This window comes from Python bivittatus, unplaced genomic scaffold (assembly GCF_059951505.1).
Source record: "Python bivittatus isolate LINGU-HERP-01145 unplaced genomic scaffold, Pbiv_v1 ctg000100_np1212, whole genome shotgun sequence".
Taxonomy (NCBI): domain Eukaryota; kingdom Metazoa; phylum Chordata; class Lepidosauria; order Squamata; family Pythonidae; genus Python; species Python bivittatus.
This window is the reverse complement of record NW_028277038.1, coordinates 5,720,718-5,742,068: the sequence shown is the minus strand read 5'-3', so window position 1 is coordinate 5,742,068 and position 21,351 is coordinate 5,720,718. Positions and strand designations below refer to the sequence as shown.

The following is a 21,351-nucleotide window of genomic DNA, read 5'->3' as shown; positions in this document are numbered from 1 at the left end:
CACTGACTTAATCCCAGAGAAACTGCTGTTGGGGAAACAAAATGGGTCATTATGGAAGCGGAGGAGAACATGACAATGAAAGTATAACATTGAAAACATGGTTTTACCAAATGTTCAACTCAAGACATTTAGATTACTTCAACTTCTGAAGGTGTTGTAGCCAAGTCATAAATGTAGTCCCCATCATCTTCAGCTGAAGAACTTTCCTATCTCTCTGAGGTCCTGGGCAAAATAGATAAAGCTGTTCTAGAGGACAACCGTCTTTTACTCAACAAGGTCAGGTAGGTTGACAGGGTTGGATCTCACGTACATGTCTGACTTGAGAAACGGACCCACCAAGTTGGCAACAACTTTAACATTACCACTAGTACTCAAAGTTGTTGACCTAACTTTTCAGTTGTATGAAATTAAATGGATGGATGAGTGAGAACCTGCATTGCTTAGCTAAGCCCCCACCAGTGGTGCTGTATCATATGATTGATTTATAGAGGAAAGTCCTTAACTCACGCTTGACTCCTAGTGACTTCTTTGTCCTGGCAAGTAGAGAAAAGCCTCACCATGGCCATCATCTTGGGTGCTTTTTGACTTCCCCATCCACCTAACAGCCTGGGATTTCCTGCTGCTCTGTACTGAATTGTCCCTTCCCTTCTAAGCCCGGGGAAGTCACCCCAGGGGCCTTCTGGGTGCTTGTAGACTTGGAATGTTGAAAGGTGGTCTCCAAAAAAAGGTGGCAGGGATGGGAATTTAAGAAATCTGATGGGAGAGCTGCAGTTTGAGTCTCTCTTTGTTCCATGCTTTTGCCTGAAATTTGTACTAATTGTATAGTAGGCCTTTGCAATCAAACCAAGTTTGGGGATGGGGTCATTAGTCTGTCCCTAGACACCACCCTTGGTTCCATCAGATTTGCTACCACAGAATCGACAAAAATCATCTCCAGAGCAAAGCACCGGCTGCTGGCGTCATGGGTGAAAGATTGCCTGTGGATTATGCAAAAGTCTCACACATATTTGTGTGTGTGTGTGTGCAGGCATAAAACATCTGTGAGGTGGGTGTGGGGAGAAGCTGGTGCAACCTGGCTCGTTCTGAGCTTGCTCATAGTGGCTTTCTTCCCTACCTTCCTGTGGATAAACAATAGAAAAGGACTTCGGAAGCTGATGCGGTTCACAGATTGACTTCCTGTGGGAAGATTTCAGAGAAGTGACAACACTAAAATGCAACCAACAGCTAAACCTTCCAGTTCCATCCGAGAAAGAACAAAAAAAAGTTCAGATGCATTTGAAATGAGATGTATGACTGTATTTTGCAACAATGGTTAGAGTTGATGCCAAAAAAATAATAATCTGTTTTTGTTTATTATGGATGCACTGGAATTCCTCAAATTTCTGACTGAGCTAATTAAAGGCAGGTGCCTGTCTCTTCCACTCCCACCCTGTTCCATGGCACGCAACCAGGAGGACAGCGTGGACAAGGAAAGTTGTAGGCTCAGCCTACTCTGAAGCTGCAGCCCAGAACAGAACTGGGCCTCCCTTCCCCTGCAACTCCTTGGAGCTAAGAGTGGGAAGAAATTACGGTTATTGTGAAATCCAGCCTTCTGTAGACTACAGTACTGGTCTCGGTTGCTAGCTCCATCCTGCGTGCTGCATAATTCAGTTGTGCTATTTATATATCAGCGTTTATACACAAGGTAGTTTGTGCATGCACTCACCCAACAATCAAGCAATCCGCTATACTTTTATTTCAGATTTGAGATTTCCTGGAATTGTGAGGCTGAAGCCAAAAGGTGCCACCCGTAAAAGAGAAGACTAAGATTTTCCCAGAATACAGAAAGGAGGAAGCACTTAAATACAAAGCAAGAGAGAGGTTGGGTTCATTCCCCCGTGGCCCAAAGCTTTCATCATGGCTTGTTTATGGCATACACTGGGGGAAGCTTAGCCTTTGTGGAATGTAAACCATGGCTTATGGTTTATATAATGCTGCCAAAAACTTGCAGGAAGCTAGTAAAAGGATTTTTTTTTCATTATATCCTATGCACTCATTTGAAAACATTTATTATAAATATTAAACTCTTTTAGAGATGGTGGATGACACTTCAACGTTCTTAGATGATCTTTCCCTTGCTCTGGTGAACGTCCACGGGATTAAAATGATGGTTGAGCAACTTTACAGAGTGCCCAATCTTCTTTGAGGTTGGGGTTATTAATAAACCTTACAAAGCCAATCGGATCTTCCAAAAAGGCCTAGTGAATATGAATTACTTCAGTCATTTATATGTAAAATTTATACCCCACCTCTCAACAATTATGGGAGTTGTAGCACATGGAGAGCACAAAGTTGGGGGAGGGGAGGTAACTACATATAAAAAGCAGCAATGGTAGCTGAGTTGGTACAAAAGACGTTCCAAATTTTCACCCAAAGTGGGTAATACTTCTGATGAGAACCAACGTGGCATCGGAGAGCGTGCAAGGTTTTGAGTTCTCCAGAATTCCACCTTTGGCAAGCTGGACATGGTGGAGCTGCTATGTTCCTCCTGCTTTGCTTCTTGACTCATTGCTGGCCCTTAGAGAGGACTCAGAACCTCACCCTTTGGAAGAATGTCCACATTCCAAGGCGAATCTCCTCCCTCCCCCTCCAAAAACTTTCACAGCAAAGCCGGTATCCATTTCCCCTTGCCGCCTTGCCCTCCTCCCATCTCGGCTTGGCGTAGCTTGCTCTGCCTCTGAACATCCTGGCCAGCCGGCACGCAGGGATGCATTGGGATGTGAAGCCTGAAGGACCTGATCTGGAAAAGGAGATGGAACCGGTGTGGGGAGGGAATCCTGCAGATCAGCTGCGGGAGAGCCAGCCTTTGGGGCTGGGAGGTGAGGAAGAATATGATGAGCTTCACGCAAGCCATAACCTTCCTCTTTCCTAATGCTGGTTCCTAAATCTATTGCCGCCGCCGCGGCCAACATCTCTCTGCAGTGCTACCTTAAGGGGTTGGTTGACAGCTGAGTGGGCTGGCCTCTGTGGGTTGAGTTTCCTGTGCAAAAGAGGTCAGCTGTTACCCATCCCTCTTTTTTTTTTCCTCTCTCTTTCTCTCCCTCCCCCTTTCTGTCTCAGTTCCCCCCTTTTTTTCCTCTTCTTCCTACCCCTTTCCCCCTCCCCTGCCTGATCTCGCTGCAGTGCAAGACCTTCATCTCGGGGCTTCCCCCACGCCCTAGTCCTCTCTCTCTCTCTCTCTCTCTCTGTCTCTCTCTCTGACTGACTCTCGGCTCCCTAGTGCCTCTTGGACCTATGGATTAACGCACAGTGATGTATAATACACAGGATGCCCAGCTGTATTGGAAAAAGATTTAAACCCACGAAATACATTCCCGTCTCTACTGCAGCTGCCTTATTAGTGGGATCAACTTCGCTCTTTTTCGTATTCACGTAAGTCTGTTGCAGGTCTTTTTTCTCCTCCCCCCCCCCTTAAAAATTTTTTAAAAAAAATCACGGCTAGCGATGGAGGTTTCTGACCCTCTGGGATGTGGGGCTGGTGATCTGCCAGCAGAACTGGATTGCTCTTGGGGGAGGAAGATTGAAAAGGAAAAGCAAATCCATGCTTAGATGCGGTGCAGGTTTCTCTGTTGGGACTGATGCTCAAGCGGGCGGGGGGGGGAGAGGGTTTTTCGAAATTGTAGGGTTCTCTGGCACATAGATAATTTCTCTCCGAGAATTATTTTGCTGGCCTTTAAAAAAACAACCACCATGAATCGGCGTTGTCCATTTCTCGCCAACCTCCAGCTTTTGTTTGGGGGGGGGGGAAGGAGGGTGTTGACATATATTTTAAGTAAACAGCCTTCTGGGAAGTGCAAAAGCTTGGGTGCAGCTGAGTCGCAAAATGAAGCCTCTCTGTTCGGTTCGTTATGCTCTGCCAGTCTGGTCGTCATTTACCTTGCAGGCCCTCGAGCAAAAAGGCTTCCAGATCTTGATTATTTCCCCCACCCCAGCCACCTATTCCTTTTTTCCTTTTTTCCTTCTACCCCATCCTTTCGCAGCAAATTTCTGGTCAGGTTGGGGAGAAAATCCTTTACGAGACCGGGAGGGGTTTCATTTTTCCAGGATCTCAAGGCACAAACAGCTTGGCAGAATTGCTTTCTTCTGATCAATAGTATCAGCCATAACAGTTTTCACGGTGGAGAAGTTTAGTTCTGTCTTGGAAACCCCCAGACAGTCCAGGTTCTCTTCCCCATCTTGATTTCAAACTTGAACTGGAGTCTTAAAGAAATGATGCAGTCATGAGTTGGTGGGTGCGCGTTGGCCACGGAAAGGAAAGATCCTTTCCATAGTTTTTGATTTCAAAACGTGGGTTGGAACTTCCATTTTAGCAATAAAATAGCACCTTCTGCCTGGATTTGTTTAGAACTCCTGTAATGTTCCCCATGAAACAATAACGTTCAGATAATTCGAAGGGGAGCTGGGGTGGGGTGCGGAGATGCTGTTTATTCCCTTCTTATATGCAGTGCTTTTGTTTTTACTTGATCTGAGCTGGAAGTCTTGATTTTCCTTGATTTGGGCTGCACTGTACATTCGTGGACACTCCAGACCAATTTCTAATGCCTTTTGAAGCCCTTGTAACTTGATACTAAAATGGAATGTCAGCTAGAGAGATAAATGCTAGCTATCTCCACTCATTTAATGGGTTTTTAGCGTGTTTGTGTCTGGCAAAAATGGCCTAGATTTGTCCTGGGTGGCAATGATTGAATGGAAAGTGCTGTTGAAGAACTCAGGCTGAGCTTTCTGGGGGATTTGAAAGATTGGTAACAGGCAATTGAAAGACTGTACTCTTTTCCTACCCTCTCTGTCCAGTTTTAATGCCTTGCCTTCACTCTAATTTTCAGTGACAGAGCACTAGAAAAAAGGATGTTTAGTAGATTTAGGCTCTTGTGTCAGGAAAATATTCTTGGATAATCAAAAGGACCAATGAGGGTGTTTTCACTGGTGGCTTCCATAATGAAATGTTGTTGTAGGTGAAGATTCCCCCCCCCCCACCTTTGGTTTTTTAATTGAGAGTTCTAGATTCCTTTCCTTTCCTTTCCTTTCCTTTCCTTTCCTCTCCTCTCCTCTCCTCTCCTCTCCTCTCCTCTCCTCTCCTCTCCTTTCCTTTCCTTTCCTTTCCTTTCCTTTCCTTTCCTTTCCTTTCCTTTCCTTTCCTTTCCTTTCCTGACACTTGGTAATGATTTGTTCCTTGGTCAATTGCATTCTTCACTTCAGCTGAAACGGATTGTCCCAGCTCTTTAAAATAAAAGTAATAAATATTTTTAGAGGAATAGCTATATGAACCAGAAGCAGTCATCTACACGTTGCAAATTGTAGCCAAGTTACAAATTTGTTTTTCCTTCCTTGCAATGGAAGAAAAGTTTAAGACCTGTGTTTAAAAACGTGGGGGTCAATATTCATATACAGCATACTTTGTAGCTTCTTTTTACTTGAAACAATTATCCTTGCTCCAGTCATGGTTTTTCCAGGGACTACTTTTCTGAAAACGAGGCATTCCTTTCACTCCTTGGGAATCTATGTGTCCATATTTTCGTGCAAGGTTTTCTTTGTGGCTGAGGTCTCTGCTGAGTGGCTCTGATGCTTTTGAGTTACACAAGAGGAGATCTTGTGCAACCGGTAGGATAGTCTTCTTAATGGGAATTCCAGTTTAGCAGTGAAGGCCATAATCAGTAAAGGCTCTCAGTTCAAATCTTCAATCAGAAGCTGATTGGAGGCCAAGGTTTGAGCTAGGCACGCTCTGGAGACCCATCTAACTCTAGGGTTCTATGGGGAGAACTTTCCCAAAGCCATGTATGGACCATATACTAATAGAAAACACTTTGGCTGGGATTGTACGCGATACTAGGCCAACATGTGATTTGTTTGGCCTTGGCTTAAGGGGTGACCCAGCTATTATGACATGGAAAACATAGATTGATGGCTTAGCATGAGTTAAGCCCTTAGTGTTGGTCTAAGTTCAGGAAACCACAAGAACCACCAGCTACAGACTTGCTGGCTGGAGTGAATATGCTCCCACGTCAAAGAATAGAGGGGAACCACGTTCTTGAATCCCTTCAGCCATGAATCCTGAAACAGTGCTGAAGTATCACACAGCCCTACTCAAAACAAAAAAATGCTCGTAACCAAGTTGCCTTGGATGCAGTCTGTAAGCAAGTCTCTGTCAAAGCACCTGCCCTATGGAACAACTTCCCCACATGATCAGGAGGGTCCCAACCTTTTTGGTGTTCTGGAAGGTCATGAAGATCTGGCTTTTCCCCCAAGCACTGGGCCAGGATGTTAGGGGAACCCAATATGGGTGTGACTGCTGTTGTGAGTCTGGTATATGCCTCGCTTATTTATGGGGACTATTTTAATTGTGGGTTTTGCTTTGTTTATAGAAGTTTTATTATATCATTGTCATGTGGAATGCTGTTAGCCGCCCAGAGTGATGTCCGTAAGATGGGCGTCTGTATAAATGTTCTAAATAAAATAAATAAAATTAAACAGCCCATTTATCAGTGAGTGCTAACAGACATTTGTTGCAGCTGAACTGAAAGAGAGATTTATTAAGAAAAGCATAGGAGGGAAAACCTCCCCTTTAGCTAAAATCTGTCAGAATGGTCTATACTAGTGTTTCTCAACTTCAGCAACTTTAAGATGTACAGTATGGACTTAACTCCCAGAATGCCCCAGCCTGGAACATTCTGGAAGCTGAAGTCCACACATCTTCTAAGTTGCCACGGTTGAGGAACATTGATCTATACAGTCTACCTTCCTTTAAGTTCTCAGAGAAGGGAGATACAGATGCCACATGATATCATGTCTCTGTATATGGGTTTTACATGACTTCCACCTCCTCTCTTGGTGGGAATTTCTCTATTTTTCTCTATTTTATCCTGTCTGGTGTCTTTGTTTACATTGACAACCAGGAGGCGGGCACTATAGGACTGATTTTGTCCCATATGAGACTCAACAGATATAGATAGCCAGATGTTTTTCAAATGGAAGTGAACTCATGGACCTGGATAGCTTCTTATGCCAATACACTGTATATAGTCATCTCAAACATCCATGAATTCAATTCCCTTCCATAGTATGGATGAAAGAGTCTTGCAAGAACTCAGAGAGGAGCCCAAACCAACCTCATATATATGCCAGCTCCCAATTTCGATGCCTGACAGACCCGTCAGGAGAATGACAATGGCTGCATTTTCCCTAGATACCCCCCAACCCTCCCCCAAAAGAATTGAAATGACTAAATTTAGGAAAGCTATTCTTGACGTTGGCTACAGCTGTGAAGAGGCATAATTTATGCTGCTGGTGACTTCTCTTCTTGTCCCGCTAACTAACAGAGACCAAGGTTTCCTTGGTGGGCCAAAATAGCAGGCTGATGATCAGGGGAAGGGCCAAAATTCTCACATAAGCCCCCCCCCCCCCAGCCTCTTTGCTTCATTTTTTTCTGCATTCAAAGCTGTCTTCTTTGGTATGCTGGACAGTGCTTGTTAAACTATATTGGGAATATTCCATTTATAAATAGAAGAAGCCATTTATATGAAAATTCTCCAGTGGAGATTCTTCCTCCTTTCCTTCCTGCCAAACCATACAGGCCTACGATGCAGAAAAGGGGAAGCTAAAATGCTTAAAAGCTGAGAGACATTGCTGTTTGCATTGTGATCAATCCCATGCTCTCGTTGCAGAGATCAATTTTAACCTGCCACCTTGGGTCTGCTTGTTCAGGACATTTCCCCCTTTCTGCAAGATGGTTAGCAGAAAAATAAATAGATAAATAAAATTCAAAAGGTTCTCTCAAATGACGCTGCCAGTCTTGAAAATGCCAGTACACTTCATGCCTTAGAACCAAGCTCTGTTGGTCCATCTTTTTTTTTTCCTTTTGGCTCTATGACCGTATATTTTAATAAAATATTTTTTTTTCCTCTGTAAGTTAGGTGGCCATATCAAGCGGAAGTGTTTCTGCTGAGAAATTGGGCGTGTGTTTCTCTTTCCTGAGCAACTGATAGGTACTGACGCATGATTCTATGCTCACCACATTAAGAGCAAGGAAAGCTCTGCCTGTGGTCAAAAAGATCAAGATGGTAGCCGCCATGATGCAATCAAAGCTCCAGTGTCCGTACCAAAACCAAATGGAGCATTGATGGCACCATGGTGGCACCATCTTGACTTTTCTGACCACACCCTGCCCTCTTACTTTGTGCACTCCAGCAGTGGCATAACAGGCCAACCAAGAGGTGCATTTGGCAAGAATTAGGAATGCAATCCAACAGCCCACCACAGGGCACATTACACAAGAGTGGGGTGAGCAGAGATGCCAAATGGAAAACTCAGAAAGAACTGCTGGGAAAGGGTGCCTTCCAGCTCATTCTGTTTTAACTTCTGTAGATGGGGGATAATGGGAGCCGTAATCCAAGGGACCCTTGCAAGGCTGTAGAGCAGCGTTTCTCAACCTCAGCAACTTTAAGATGGGTGGACTTCAACTCCCAGAATTCCCCAGCCAGCATTCGTGGACTTCAACTCCCAGCATGCTGGCTGGAGAATTCTGGGAGTTGAAGTCCACCCATCCTAAAGTTGTTAAGGTTGAGAAATACTGCTGTAGAGGAACTTAGCCTTGAGAAACAAGAGAAGGAAAGTGGTTGCTCAGCCCTGGGAAAACAGAAAGCCTGAGAAAGGGACTTGACTTTGTGGTACTTAAACAGGGAAGATTTAAGATAAGCTTTCGAGACTTGGTTATTGTAACTTACAACAATCACAAGCATTCCTGAAATCCCTGCTCTGTCTATGACTTGACGTGATGTACCTTGAAGGGCTAAATGACCCTCCATTGGAAAATCCCATTTTACATGGTGGGAAGTTGTCCCTCACCAATTCTGCTGCTGAGAAACACATTGATAAAGTTCACTGATGGTATCTCCCCATTCCAGGGACGCTGATACTCTTAAATTAGCACATGTTATCCAACTGTCAGATTCTGAGCCTATTCTGGATTTGATGACCTCCTGACTTTCTCCCTTATGCTGTGCAATCACAACATTACAACAGTACAAAAGAAGTTTTTCAGGTCAGCACATCTCTGAAATATATGCAGATCAGGGAAATCTGTACAGCTTTCTTTTGCTGTTGAACCTGCACACGTACAAAGAGGGACCAAGAGAATTTGCAAATCCAACTTCATAGCTACATATCTATCCAGTCATGTTCACTAAATGGTATATTGGGATTCTTAAGCAGTCTCCTAACCAGGCACTGACATAACCTAGATCTGCTTAGAACTATAGGCCTGGTCATTTCTTTTAAAATTTACAGTTGATATATGAAGGTTATGTTCAAGCTTTGACCCGACATTTAACTACCCTTTTTCATAACAGGGCTGAGTTGCACATTGGCTGATCTGACCTGGACTAAAATCTCATTGTAAAAGGATCAGTGGTCTAGGATGGATCTAAGATGGATCTACTTCCTTGCAGTTTCCAGTCTGGCTTCTTGTCATTACCTCTGCTCAACAGCAATCTCATTTGACCAGATGGCTCTGAAGTTGCAGTCATTCCTCCCTCCTCCACTGTCCCCATCAGTAAGGTTGCTTTTCCAAGAGCTAACATTTGCTCTCTTGATCTATTTTCTGGTGGGTATTTACAGCAGTTGCTGTTCTCTTTGAAACTAATTAGCAGCACCTCTAATTATGTTAGGCCCTGTAATTGAAATTACAGAGTGCTGTGTCAACAGAAGATCCAAAGTTTACAATGCCAAACCCAAGCTCATCGGAAAGATTTTATCTTTGGACATGTAACTTTGAAACAGTCGCTGTTCATTAACACAAGCCCTAATAAAGTAAAAAAATGAAGCTTGGCTGATTCACAAAACATTTTCTCCTTTGCCTCTTGTGACCTGAAATAGCACAGTCCAGGAAAGACTATCGCTGTAGGATGGCCTACAGCTCTTAACATGCTTTAACCTCTACACAACTGTTTCTCAACCTTGGCAACCTGAAGATGTATGGGCTTCAACTCCCAGAATTCCCCAGCCAGCATAGCTGGCAGTTGAAGTCCACACATCTTCAAGTTGCCAAGGTTGAGAAACACTGCTCTACACCTTTGGTCACACCAGCTGGACTTCCTAAAAGTGCCAGTCTGACAACACTTAAGAAACACAGATGTTCTTCTCTGATGGCACAGACTCTTCTGGACTGAACCACTTCAGTATGGAAGGGGTAGCTGTTACCTTGTGTCATATTGTACATCTAGGGCAGTGCTTCCCAAACTTGGCAACTTCCAGGTGTGTAGACTTCAACTCCCAGAATTCTCATCAATGGCTATGCTGGCTGTGGAATTTTTGGGATTTGAAGTTTACACACCTGGAAATTGCCAGGGTTGGGAAACACTGATCTAGGGGCAGCTTAAGGTGAGCAGAAAATATTAGACAAGACGTGCAGTGAGTAAAAAGATATCCATCCATCCATCCATCCATCCATCCATCCATCCATCCATCCATCCAATAATATATTTCTTTGGTGGTTTTTTTCAATTGAGACAAAGGCAGATGATAAGATGATCTCTTACGTTTGGAGTGTGTGAGGTTATGTTGGAGATACAGACATAATCTTGAAGAAGGAATTCAAGAGCTGTTAGGTCAAGGCTATCTTAGCCTTAAAAGAGAGAAGGAGGTGAGAAAAAAACCCAACATTGCCTTGCCTTGATGCTCTTTGCTATAGGAATGAGGGGAGAGAAACTCTGTCAGGCTTTCAAGATTCTGTTATCATACCCTGTAACAAAAAAGTAGAGTTTCAGTGGTCCTTGTGGAATCTGTTTCCTGACCTGGCCTACCTTGAAAGGTTCCCCAGTATCCCAAGAACTACCCTTAAAAGGTGTAAAACAAAGGGGGCGAGCAGGGGAGGAGACAACAAAACTTTATCGAATTGCAGGAGAATTAAACTCAATGCCTAATTAAATACAATTAAAAGGATCCCTTTCTGCACTTTAATTTCCCGTTTTCCATCATGTAAAAGCAGTCATGTCTTTCCTTTTTAAATGGAGCGTGGCTGCAAGCCACCCGCCAGCTTCAAGGTTGGGCATCTTCCCCTCTTAGAGGACAGAACCCGATGGCTTTGTATAGCCTCGTTAATTGGAGATGTGCCTGGAAGGCAAGACATGAAATGAAATGCTGGTAAAATGTTCTTATGCAGGTTCCCTGTATTTCTGCGCCAGCTGAAGGTCACAAAGCAGAATTCCTCCCAGTCTCGTAGCCTTGAGGTGGCCAAGAAATATTATTTCTGCATTAGCCGGTTTATAAAGATGCTCGCTTTTCAACAACAAGCCAGCTCACTGAAATGCCTGGGACCCAACTTTTCTGACCAAAGTGATTCCCTGGAGAGATTTCCTTTTCCAATTTCCATTCCACTCCCCCCAATGGTTATCCTCTTACTGCTGGTCCATTTAGCAGCAGATCAAGCAGCCCCACCAGAGTTTCTTGTCCTGTTTGGCACCCACAAAGGTAATAACCAGGACCATGATTAGAACAGCGTCATCACCAAGCCTTTTCCAGCTGCGGCTTGAAGATTTAATCACGCTTTAATGCTGTCCTGTTGAAACACGAATTTGTCTTCTTCTGCTGAGGCTGATCTGATGTTACTGAAGTTCCTTTTCTCCCACTACATCGTAAACTTCGGTGGCCCCCTCAAGAGGATGATCTCAAGATCTGGACCTTTGTAATCTTCTCGCCCAATCCGTTGGTGGCTTTTTCACCAACATGACTCATCTTTTACAACACAAAGATTACACAGTGTTAAGGAGCCTGAAGTAATCGCCTAGGTTTTAGCAGTTTCTTCATGGGGAAGACGGGGTTGCATTTGGGACGGGACGCTTAGCAACCAATTGATTTCAGATTTTGCAAGGCAGAATTTCAGGGTTTAGAACAGGATCCATTGCAGATTTGGAGCGAGCGACTGTCGCCAGCAGCCACAAATCTTAGGGTTTTGATTATATTTCTGTGGAGCAATTGAAACTCCATCAGCATTTGGATGTCGAAGAGCAAAGTATGGAAAGTTTTCCTGTTTGGAAAAATAGCTCCCTTTAAAAAACAACAACAACTGCCAACTTGCTGTAATTCCTCACTGTGATATTTACAGCACTACATACAATAGGCCAGAAAGATGGCCCCGGGGCCACAATCTCTTTGTTGGAAAAAGTTCTGATTGATTGTTATTGATGGGGAGCTGAAACAAGCACTGGGAAGAAAAGTTTTATGTATTATTAGATCTATCACCCATGTTTATTTTGTACAGCTCAAGGAAGCATATATAATGCTCCCTCCTGCTACTTTCCCCACAGCAACAACCCTGTGAGGTCGGTTGGACTGAGAGAGAGGGACTGGCCCAAAGCCACCCAGTCGGCTTTCATGCCTAAGGGAGAACTGGAACTCACGTCTCCTGCTTTCTAGTCTAGCACCCCAACCGCTATATCAAACTGGCTTTCAAGTTATTAGAAATAAGGATATGCACGACAGGAGCAGGAGGAAGAAGTCAGTGTTTTATCGTGTATGGCTTATTTCTGCTATTGTATTTTTTACTGATATTTCTTTTTAAAAATGGTGGCTTTCATGCATGTTTCTGGCTTTCTCCATTAATCCCTACGTCGTTGATGACCATCTTGGAAAGCTCATCGGGCCAAAAAAAAGGGGCGGTATTTCATTACCACCGCCACACTTTCATGAATAAATATCAAAATATGAAGGAGTGGGAATTTGAAAAGGATCAGCGAAGCAGCAGGAAACTTGGGCCGAGCGTGAAGAAAGAAAAGGAGAAAGGCTTTTAAGCAAGCAGAGGGGAAGAGATAAGTTTGGCAGGAGAACTTGGGTTAAGGGAGTAGAAGAGGCTAACGGAAGATGAGTTCGCTAAGGAAATCTGAACCTAAAAGGCTCCTCACATCCAGTCTGTGTGTTTTCTTTAAATTTCTGGTTCAGTAGGTTCTTGTCACATCCCAAGTTCCTGCAAGAAATGTTATACTGATTTATGTGTTCCTTGACCCTTCTTAAATCTGAAAGAGAAAAGCTGCATCCCTTTTAGAGGGAGTTTTCATCTTCTACATCACACATTTCCGTTGCAGTCCTGTGGCTTTATGTGTCTCCCCCCACCCCCCAATAAAATGACAGAATGATTATTCAGTGGGATAATGTTTACCACAGGGGAAACAAATGCAATCCAAACTTTAAAAAACAAGGCAGCAAAACATTTTGGATCCATCTCCGGAAAAAAGAAAAAAAGACTTTGAGGAAAAGGACTAGGATGAGGATCGATGCCTGATTATGCTGTTGCGTGTCTCTTCCTTCAACGGTGCCGAAACCCCTAAATTTCATTCTGTGAAATTCATCAGATTGTGGTATTAATGTTTATTGTCATGTATGAATATTTGCACACCGTTCCTTTACAAGGAATGTCCTGCTATTCCTGAAATATCTTCCCTCCTCTGGGGACAAATAGATATATTTTATCATTACCCAACCCTTTTTAATAAAAAGACTCAAAGAACTAGCTTTCCTCCTTCTGTTTTTATCTCCACAACAACCCTGTGAAATGCATTACATGTAGCTGAGTTAGAGCAGGAATGGAAAACTCTAAGGTTTTGGAAAGTATTTTAAAAAAAAAACCTTTAAGAAGAAAAAAAGCAATATTTTGTTATCATGGAATGCCGTTTGACTGATGGGGAAGGAGAATGGAAAATTTCAGGAGAGGAGGAGGAAATGGAGTATCCTAGGAAAGATTAAAAAGATTATGGGGTATTAGAACCTTGAATAGTATATCCAGGAGGACAGAGTAAGAGAGCTGGCTTAAGTGGCTAATTCCTCTCAAATTCCTCCATCCCAAAATTCCTTTTCTGAAGATAGAAAGGTCTGGCACCACACAGCCCATCTTTGGAGCTGGCATGAAATTAGCTTCGTAGGACCGACATTGCTGATTCACGACAACAGTCTAGCCACCCTTGACTTTTCTTCCAAGTCATCTGTATGTGGAAGTGCACACCCTGGTGAAGTTGTAAAAATTATACATAATTATCCATTTACATCATTGTTAGAAGCTTCATGCAATGCAGCAGAAAAAAGTTAGCTCAGATTCTACACCCAAATATGTGGGTGGTATAATTTAAAAGAAGATTCGATCCTTATTCTTGTTGATGGAAAGGATGAAGAATGACCCAAAGGGCTCAAGGTTTCACTCAGTAAGTTGGGAGAAGTATCACTGGCAAACTCTCATAAACTCTGAAAAGCTTTGGGATTTATGGAAACTGGGGTGGCATGTGGGAATTGTCCTTCCTAGCAGGTGAATGAAACAAAAGAAATGATATGATTGCGTCTACAATGGTTAGCATGTTGGGATAAGGATGCTAACCTTGAATGGGTAAAGTTCTTCGAGCTGGAATGTGTCCTGCCCTTACAGTAGTAAAGGAAGATCTTTCAATCATGACATTGCTCTTCAGGTAATCAGAAATGATCTGGTGCAGACCCATTTATCCTCGAGGGAAATGACTTTGGCCTTCAAACTGGATGTAGGTAGAAGATCCACCATGAAGCTTATCTGCAAGAAATCTCTGCACTGTTCTCCCACCTCCATACTTCCTTTACTTTGCAGTAGCCTCTCTCCTACGGTTTTAATTTATATCCTTTAATTTTAACTTATGCTAATTTAGTTTTACGTGTAGGCCAGCTTTACTATATTTGTACTTTCCAGGCATGTTGATGGGATGATAACTTCTGGAATTTCTAAACGGTATGCCAATGGTAGATGAGAGTCAGTTTGATGTCATGGTGAAGGCACCAGGCTAGAAACCGGGAGATGGTGAGTTCTAGTCCCATCTTAGGCACGAAGCCAGCAGGGTGACCTTGGGCCAGTCCCTCTCTCTCAGTCCTAGGAAGGAGGCCAGGGTAAACCACTTCTAAAACCTTGCCAAGAAAACTGCAGGGACTAGTCCGGGCAGTGCCCAGGAGTCAACACTGACTCGAAGGCACCCAAAAGAAAAAGGAAAAAAGAAGGCTAATGGTAGAGGAATCATACATAAAAAAGGGAAGGGTTTTGATCATATAATTGCAGTTACCATCTTGACCTTTTTGATCTTTCCCCCATTGACATCCCTGGGCAACGGGCCCCCAACCTGTTGACTGATGAGGAATAAAGCTATTTTAGGTTCTTAAAGAAGCCTTCATTCCAGTATCAAAACCCAGCACAGCTCTCACAGTGTCGACGGAAATGGCGATGGGTGGGATATATCTAGTCCTCTGTCTCCTACAGAAAGTGATTTGAAATGTACACCCAGCTAACCTGTTTATATAACTGCTAATTGTGTGAATGCGATCCAGTTCATCCTTGATTTTCATCTGCTTAGAAAATGTCATATGACTTTGATGGGTCTAAAGCTATCATGTTAACCTTACTAAAACGATATTTATGTCTACAAAGAAACACGGCATTTCTCATGACTGTAAGTCAACATTGTGAAGGGATTCACTTCATAAAAGGCAGGATTTCCTTCCTTCCTTCTGCCATTTTTGTATTTTCTGTTGCTTTCAGTGGTATATAGTTTAAGGCTATGCTTCATTTACTTGGAGAACACCAGTATAATGAAAGTAATTTTAGATAAAAGCCATGTTTTAATGGGACTGTAAATTTTCCAGCTGTAATTAGAGACAGCCATCTTTTCCAACAGACAGACATTGCAATTTCCTCATTTTACAAGGTAAAGGGAGGAAAAAAAACACATCCATTCAGCAAAAAGAGGCATGCAAGTTTGATTTTGAGATCTATCATCCAACTATACTTTATTAGCATCTGAGACAATCACATTTGTTTGTGCTCTGTTCTTATGTGCCCTACATTCAACATAGTTTTAGATATAGATAAAATCTTGTACTCTAAATCTATTTGCTGGATCCACCAATGCAAAAATACATAGGAAAATATTAAAAGGAATATCATAAATGTATAGAAGGTAACATTTCTAAGTACAATTCTCACAGCATTTGTGAACCTAGTTTTAAATAATTAAGAATTAGATGTGGGGCTAGCTAACTCATCCATCTCCATATATTTACTCATTCACAATTGCCTATATTCAGATACTGTATGCAACATGTAAGGTTAGCATTGCTCATGCACAAATGGAATGGATTTTTACTTGTATTAGCTATAAACAGGCTATGCTATGCTATGCTATACAAGGTCCTATGACTTGCTGTAGCTCAAGAAACCATGCTTAAGTCAGTGAAACAGACCATAAACCTGGCTGGGAACATGGTAAGATGGACTTAGACATCTTCTCAGGGGGTTGGCCTGATGGAAACAACACCCTGAAGAATAGAGATCTTATATTTTAGCCCATGAAGAATTTTTCAACTGACAGAGATTTTCAAAGACTTTTATTAGCTATTGACCTAGAAAACATTGTGGTGTGTCTTACTTTTAACCAGTAATTCAGTGGTTTGTATTTCGGTGGGTATAAGATGGCCCATATTGGTCATGTCAGTGGGGTGAATTTATAAACAAAACTCAAGAGCCATCAAAGATTTGTAATTTTCAGCATTGACCTCAGCCCAATATCTTCTACACATCTGTCTTGACTGTTCATCTCTGCAGTTGTAAGTCATATTTATTTCTTTTCTTTTCCTCAGCACACATGCACACATGCTGTGCTCCAGATAGTATAAATAAATTAGCAGCTGGCTGGTGACTAAAACTCAAAACTGAACAAGGCTGGACTTGAATATGAAGTCAGATACTGAGTAATGTGGCGTTAGGTCTCCCTCTGAGGATAAATCTATATCTAAGGATGTCATTTCCTAACTAGCTATGGAAGTGGATTATAAAGAAGGGTTGGGAGCAGAGTCTACTAAATCTGCGGATTAGCCAAGCCCATTAGAAAAAAACAAGTTAGGTCAGTCTGAAATTTCCCCAAAAGCAAAAAGAAAGTCAAGAGTTGACCAGGAATATCAACCAGGATTAGGTCAAGTTTTTAGGCCGATGGTCACATTCGGAATTTTGGGAACACGATGTGGGCATTGTCACAAAACAGTCACAATGGGGCGAGGGCAGCTTGCCAGTTCACAAGATGGCTGCCACGGTAGGCATGGTGATCCATAAAATATTTATAGAGCCAAAGGAAAACTGGTGTTTGCTCCCCACTTTCTCTCTCTCCTTCAATTCTAGCCTAGCTTTGCTTGCTTTCTGAATAGGGGAAAGGCTCCCAAATGAAGCTGAAACAATACGGATTTAGAAAGAAGGTAAGATGTATGGATTTAGCTATAACTGCAATGTTGGAGTTTGGCTGTGAAGGCTGTTTAGTTACAGGATTTCAGGTGACAAAGCAAATATGCTATTTCATTTTTTCTAGAATGCAGAAAAATAGAATTCCTCCTGCAGCTGGACTGTCGCCCCCGTGACATTTTGGAAAATGAATCTCAGAATAATGACCCCACCCCTTCTTTTTCTTTCATTAGCTAAAGCCAGGGTTCTTAAATCAGGATGGAATTTTGCTATTAATAAGGCAGGTTATGTTCATCACAAAATTAGCCATTACCATGCAGATCACTTTCAAAGCCCAGGCAAGCTCCATCCAGTTGAGTTACAACTTATATCCCTGAACGTTTTTATCTATTTTTACATTTCTCTGAACTCCAGTGAGTCAGAGATTAAATTACATATCTTCCCTCCAAAGATTCTGGGTGAAATCCTCCCTCTCTCTCTCTCTCTCTCTCTCTCTCTTTCTCCCTCCCCCTCCCTCCCTCCCTCCCTCCCTCTCTCCTTCCTTCCTTCCTTCCTTCCATCCATCCATCCATCCATCCATCCAGCACAATCCAGTTCCTTAAACTGAGATGCTGCCAAGGCTCAAACTGAGAGCTTCTGCTACCTCCATGTGTGCTTTGAGTGATGGTCCATATCTGTAAATAGCAGAGATACTGAGGTAGCCAGACTTAGCATCAGCAAGATGTTTCATACCATAGAGGCCATGCCATTTGTCTCCTCAAGGTGCAAAGGTTACGCAAAAGATCTTGTTGGAGTGCTTGTCATCACTTTGAGGGCTCCTCTGGTGACTGATGGAAGAGCATCCAAGTATGTGCAGTTCCTGGAAGTTTTGCTTTGCGAAACAGCTTCAAGGGGACAATTTGCACAAATCTTCACTGAAAAAGCACCCTAATGACACTTATGCTGGTAGCTTTTTGCTCAGCGCACTTTGAGAGTCCTCATAAGTCTTCCAAAATGGAGATCTCATTGATGGTGTGACTCATCTAGATGAAGAGAACGTTGATGTGTGGTTCGGATTGCATCCATGGTTTAAACTGATGACTATAGGGAGGACAATCAACTGGCTAATTAGAAGATTCAGTGGTAGTGCTGTCTAGGTGAAGAGGTGTGTCAGAGGGAGGGAGGGAGAAACCAAGAAAGAGCAGAAACAGATCAGAAGGGCAATGAGGTCACCACCATTAAGGACATATCTGCCTCAAACTGGTCTAAAATTGAACTGTGAAGTCAAAATAATTCAGTGTTTGCAGTTCTGCAGTTTGCACAATTGGTTATTTGGGAATAAAATTTGCAGGAGAATTCAGAGGAGTTTGGATGAAGAGTAAGATAGCACCACATTTGAAACAGGAGAAAGCCTTCTCTGTTGGCATGCAAACTTTGAACTTCCCGTCCCTCTTCACCCATTTCATTACTCATTGATGTACTTCTTTTCTTATTAAATCTTCCACCAATTTCTAGGTGAGTTACTAGGTTATTGATTACATTAATTCAAATGATGAAAGCATGATTTGTTCCTCAATTTCTGCCTAGGCAGGCACTTGACTTATCTCTCTGACAGTTTTGATCTTGTTTTAAAAACTCTCCATTTTAACCATTTATATTAATTTGCTTTACGCAAGCAGGTCTTTTTAATGTTGTTTTTGTACAGCTTTCTCAGAGTTTCCTTGGGCACTTATCACATAAAGATGGTTCCATAAATAAATGAAATGTACTGGTGTGGAATAGGTGTTGATGGAGAATACCAAGAAGATGCATGATTGTTGCAACCAGAAGTTGCTCATCTACAACTCCCAGCACCCCTACCTGGAATGGCTGAGCTGAGGGATGCTGGGACTGTAGTACAGCATCATCTCGAATAGTCCTCTAACCTGGTTTATTCTAGACCTACTGCAATCTAACTATCAAACCTGGCCAAGAGCTGGAAATTTTGGGAATAAGGAGTCCAGTGGGTCTGGAAAGTGGCAGGTTGGAGAAGGCTGATCTAAATTGCCCCAGGTTTTACCTGTTGGTATAAACCTTTACTGACCTTCCAAGAATGTCTGCTGTCTCTGAGCACACCTACATTCTTGCTAGTCCTACAAAGAACATAATCTGAGAATTGTCAGGGCCAGAACAGGTTTGTGATCTTCTGCTTGTGGGAGGTGAAGGGCAAAATGTTGCTCCCCACATTCTGTCTAGAGAAATCAACCTGGGCTGCCTGGTGAATCTGATTTTAGCACTGGTAATGGGCAACAAGTCAGTTCAGGAGGAGCCTCGCAAGTTGGCAGAAACTGTGTCCACCAGACAAGGAGAACTTCTCAAGGTTTGGAGGCACCGTTTTCTCTCCACCACACTTTGTTCCTCTCTGCATAATGGTAGGGCCAGTCTTAGTCCAGAAAAGCAATTTAAACAATAGGCCCAGAGAGAGAGGAGAAGACCTTAAGGGTGCTTAAGAAGAAGAAATGGTTAGAACTTCTCCGTGCTTTCCAATGGCTTCCTTCGACACAGCTGATGTTTTACCAGCTGTGGACTTTTATTGTACAAAGTGCATTCTCAGCAACTACGAGAGAAACCACAGCCGTAATTGTACAGGGCATGGAGCAATTTGCTGACCTCACGTCTTCAGAAGTAAAACCAAGTCTGTGAATTCACCATCCCACAAAATGCCAATTCATCCCCTCTCCAAAATCACTGGATAGATGAGGAACAAACTGATCGAGCCCTTCCTCTAAACACGTAGAACAGGATGTGGGTTTGTGAATTTCAGATCAGTTAGATATATACATTTGGTTCTGAACGAAAAAGAGCTTTCTCTTGAAATAAATGAAAGGTTTTGATTCAAGGAAGTGGGTGATGGCATTTTTACGTGCTGACGGCATTCTGTACTTGACCACTATGAGAAATTGGGTGGCACTGCGGAGGATGTGGAAAGAAATTGTGTGCCCGTTCTATTAAATTCTATTGTAAGCTGATTAGTCAGTGGCAATTTAAATTTGAAAGCTGCAAATGTTGCCTGTGAAAACAAAGACTATACTGTTCTGGACTCTCCATTTTCCCCAACAGAAAGAAGTTGTAGAGATCAAGCCCTTAGCACCAGCTTTAGTTTCCCTGTGATGAGTGCAGAAAGAAAACACAGGTGCAAGGAAGAAAACGTTTGAGCAATGCGGTCAGCCTTTTGGGTGGAGTTCTGCTGCATGACCCTTGAATAGCACTGTATGTATTTCATGTTTTTCTCTGGCCGATTCATGTAACAAAATTAAAAAATACATACCCCTGATGATCAAGTGCTGGGTATAGCCAACAAGAGAACACGGTTGTTGCTTCTCTTGCAGACCATCACTAAGAATTGTAGTGTCAGAATGCATCAGCGTCTGGCAGCTTCCTAAATTCATATCTTCTCCAAACCTCTCTCATGAAATTGGCAATCTCTTCCCTTCACTGCTTGACTGTCCTTATCTCATCAATTCCAGATTTCCCCTCCCTCAGCAAACTAGGCTCTTATCAACTACCTAAAGAAGACAAAACAACAACTAAGGAATAATAGTAACTAGAAGGTCTTCAGAGGTAGGTGGACAAGTTTGCCAGTAGGGCATCCAACTGCAAAATGTCAAAACCTTTCCAAGGGGCTAGAAAATTGCTTAGTCCCTCTGAACGCTGGCTTGATAAAAACGGTTCGGTGACAATTTCCTTTCCGGGAGCTATAGAAGATTAATATACAAGACTAAAGCTGAAGCTGTCATAAATCTAATCTGAAGTCATATAACAGGGAACAAATAACTGTAAGGAAAAACAGTAACACACTGTTTTATATATTCCAATTAGAGGATAATAATACATCGTATTTTTCCTTATTACTTTCAAGAACGTTGTTTTGGATGATTGGTTCTTCCTTCAGGTTTTTGGGCAAGAAGAAGAATCTTTGGTTAGTGTTAGTCTTATCTTGGGGTTGTTGGTTTTTTTTGCACTAATTGGCTGGTTTGGGGCCACGATTCTTTGCCAAGATGGTGGGGAAGGATAGGGGTGTTTTAAATGAAACAACAATAAATAGATCTGGAGTTCAAGACTGCCTGCAGTCCACTGTG

General features: G+C 42.6%; 1 protein-coding gene across 1 annotated transcript in view; it reads left to right on the top strand.

The window, feature by feature from the left end:
- The first annotated feature begins 2,694 nt into the window (after positions 1–2,694).
- Positions 2,695–21,351, top strand: part of ZDHHC8 (zDHHC palmitoyltransferase 8) — a 64,097-nt gene continuing 45,440 nt past the window's right edge. Inside the window, exons 1-2 of the mRNA XM_007427747.3 lie at positions 2,695–2,858; positions 3,100–3,411. Coding sequence (XP_007427809.1) covers positions 3,308–3,411 — 104 coding nt within the window. The 5' untranslated portion in view covers positions 2,695–2,858; positions 3,100–3,307. The remainder of the gene's footprint in view (positions 2,859–3,099; positions 3,412–21,351) is intronic.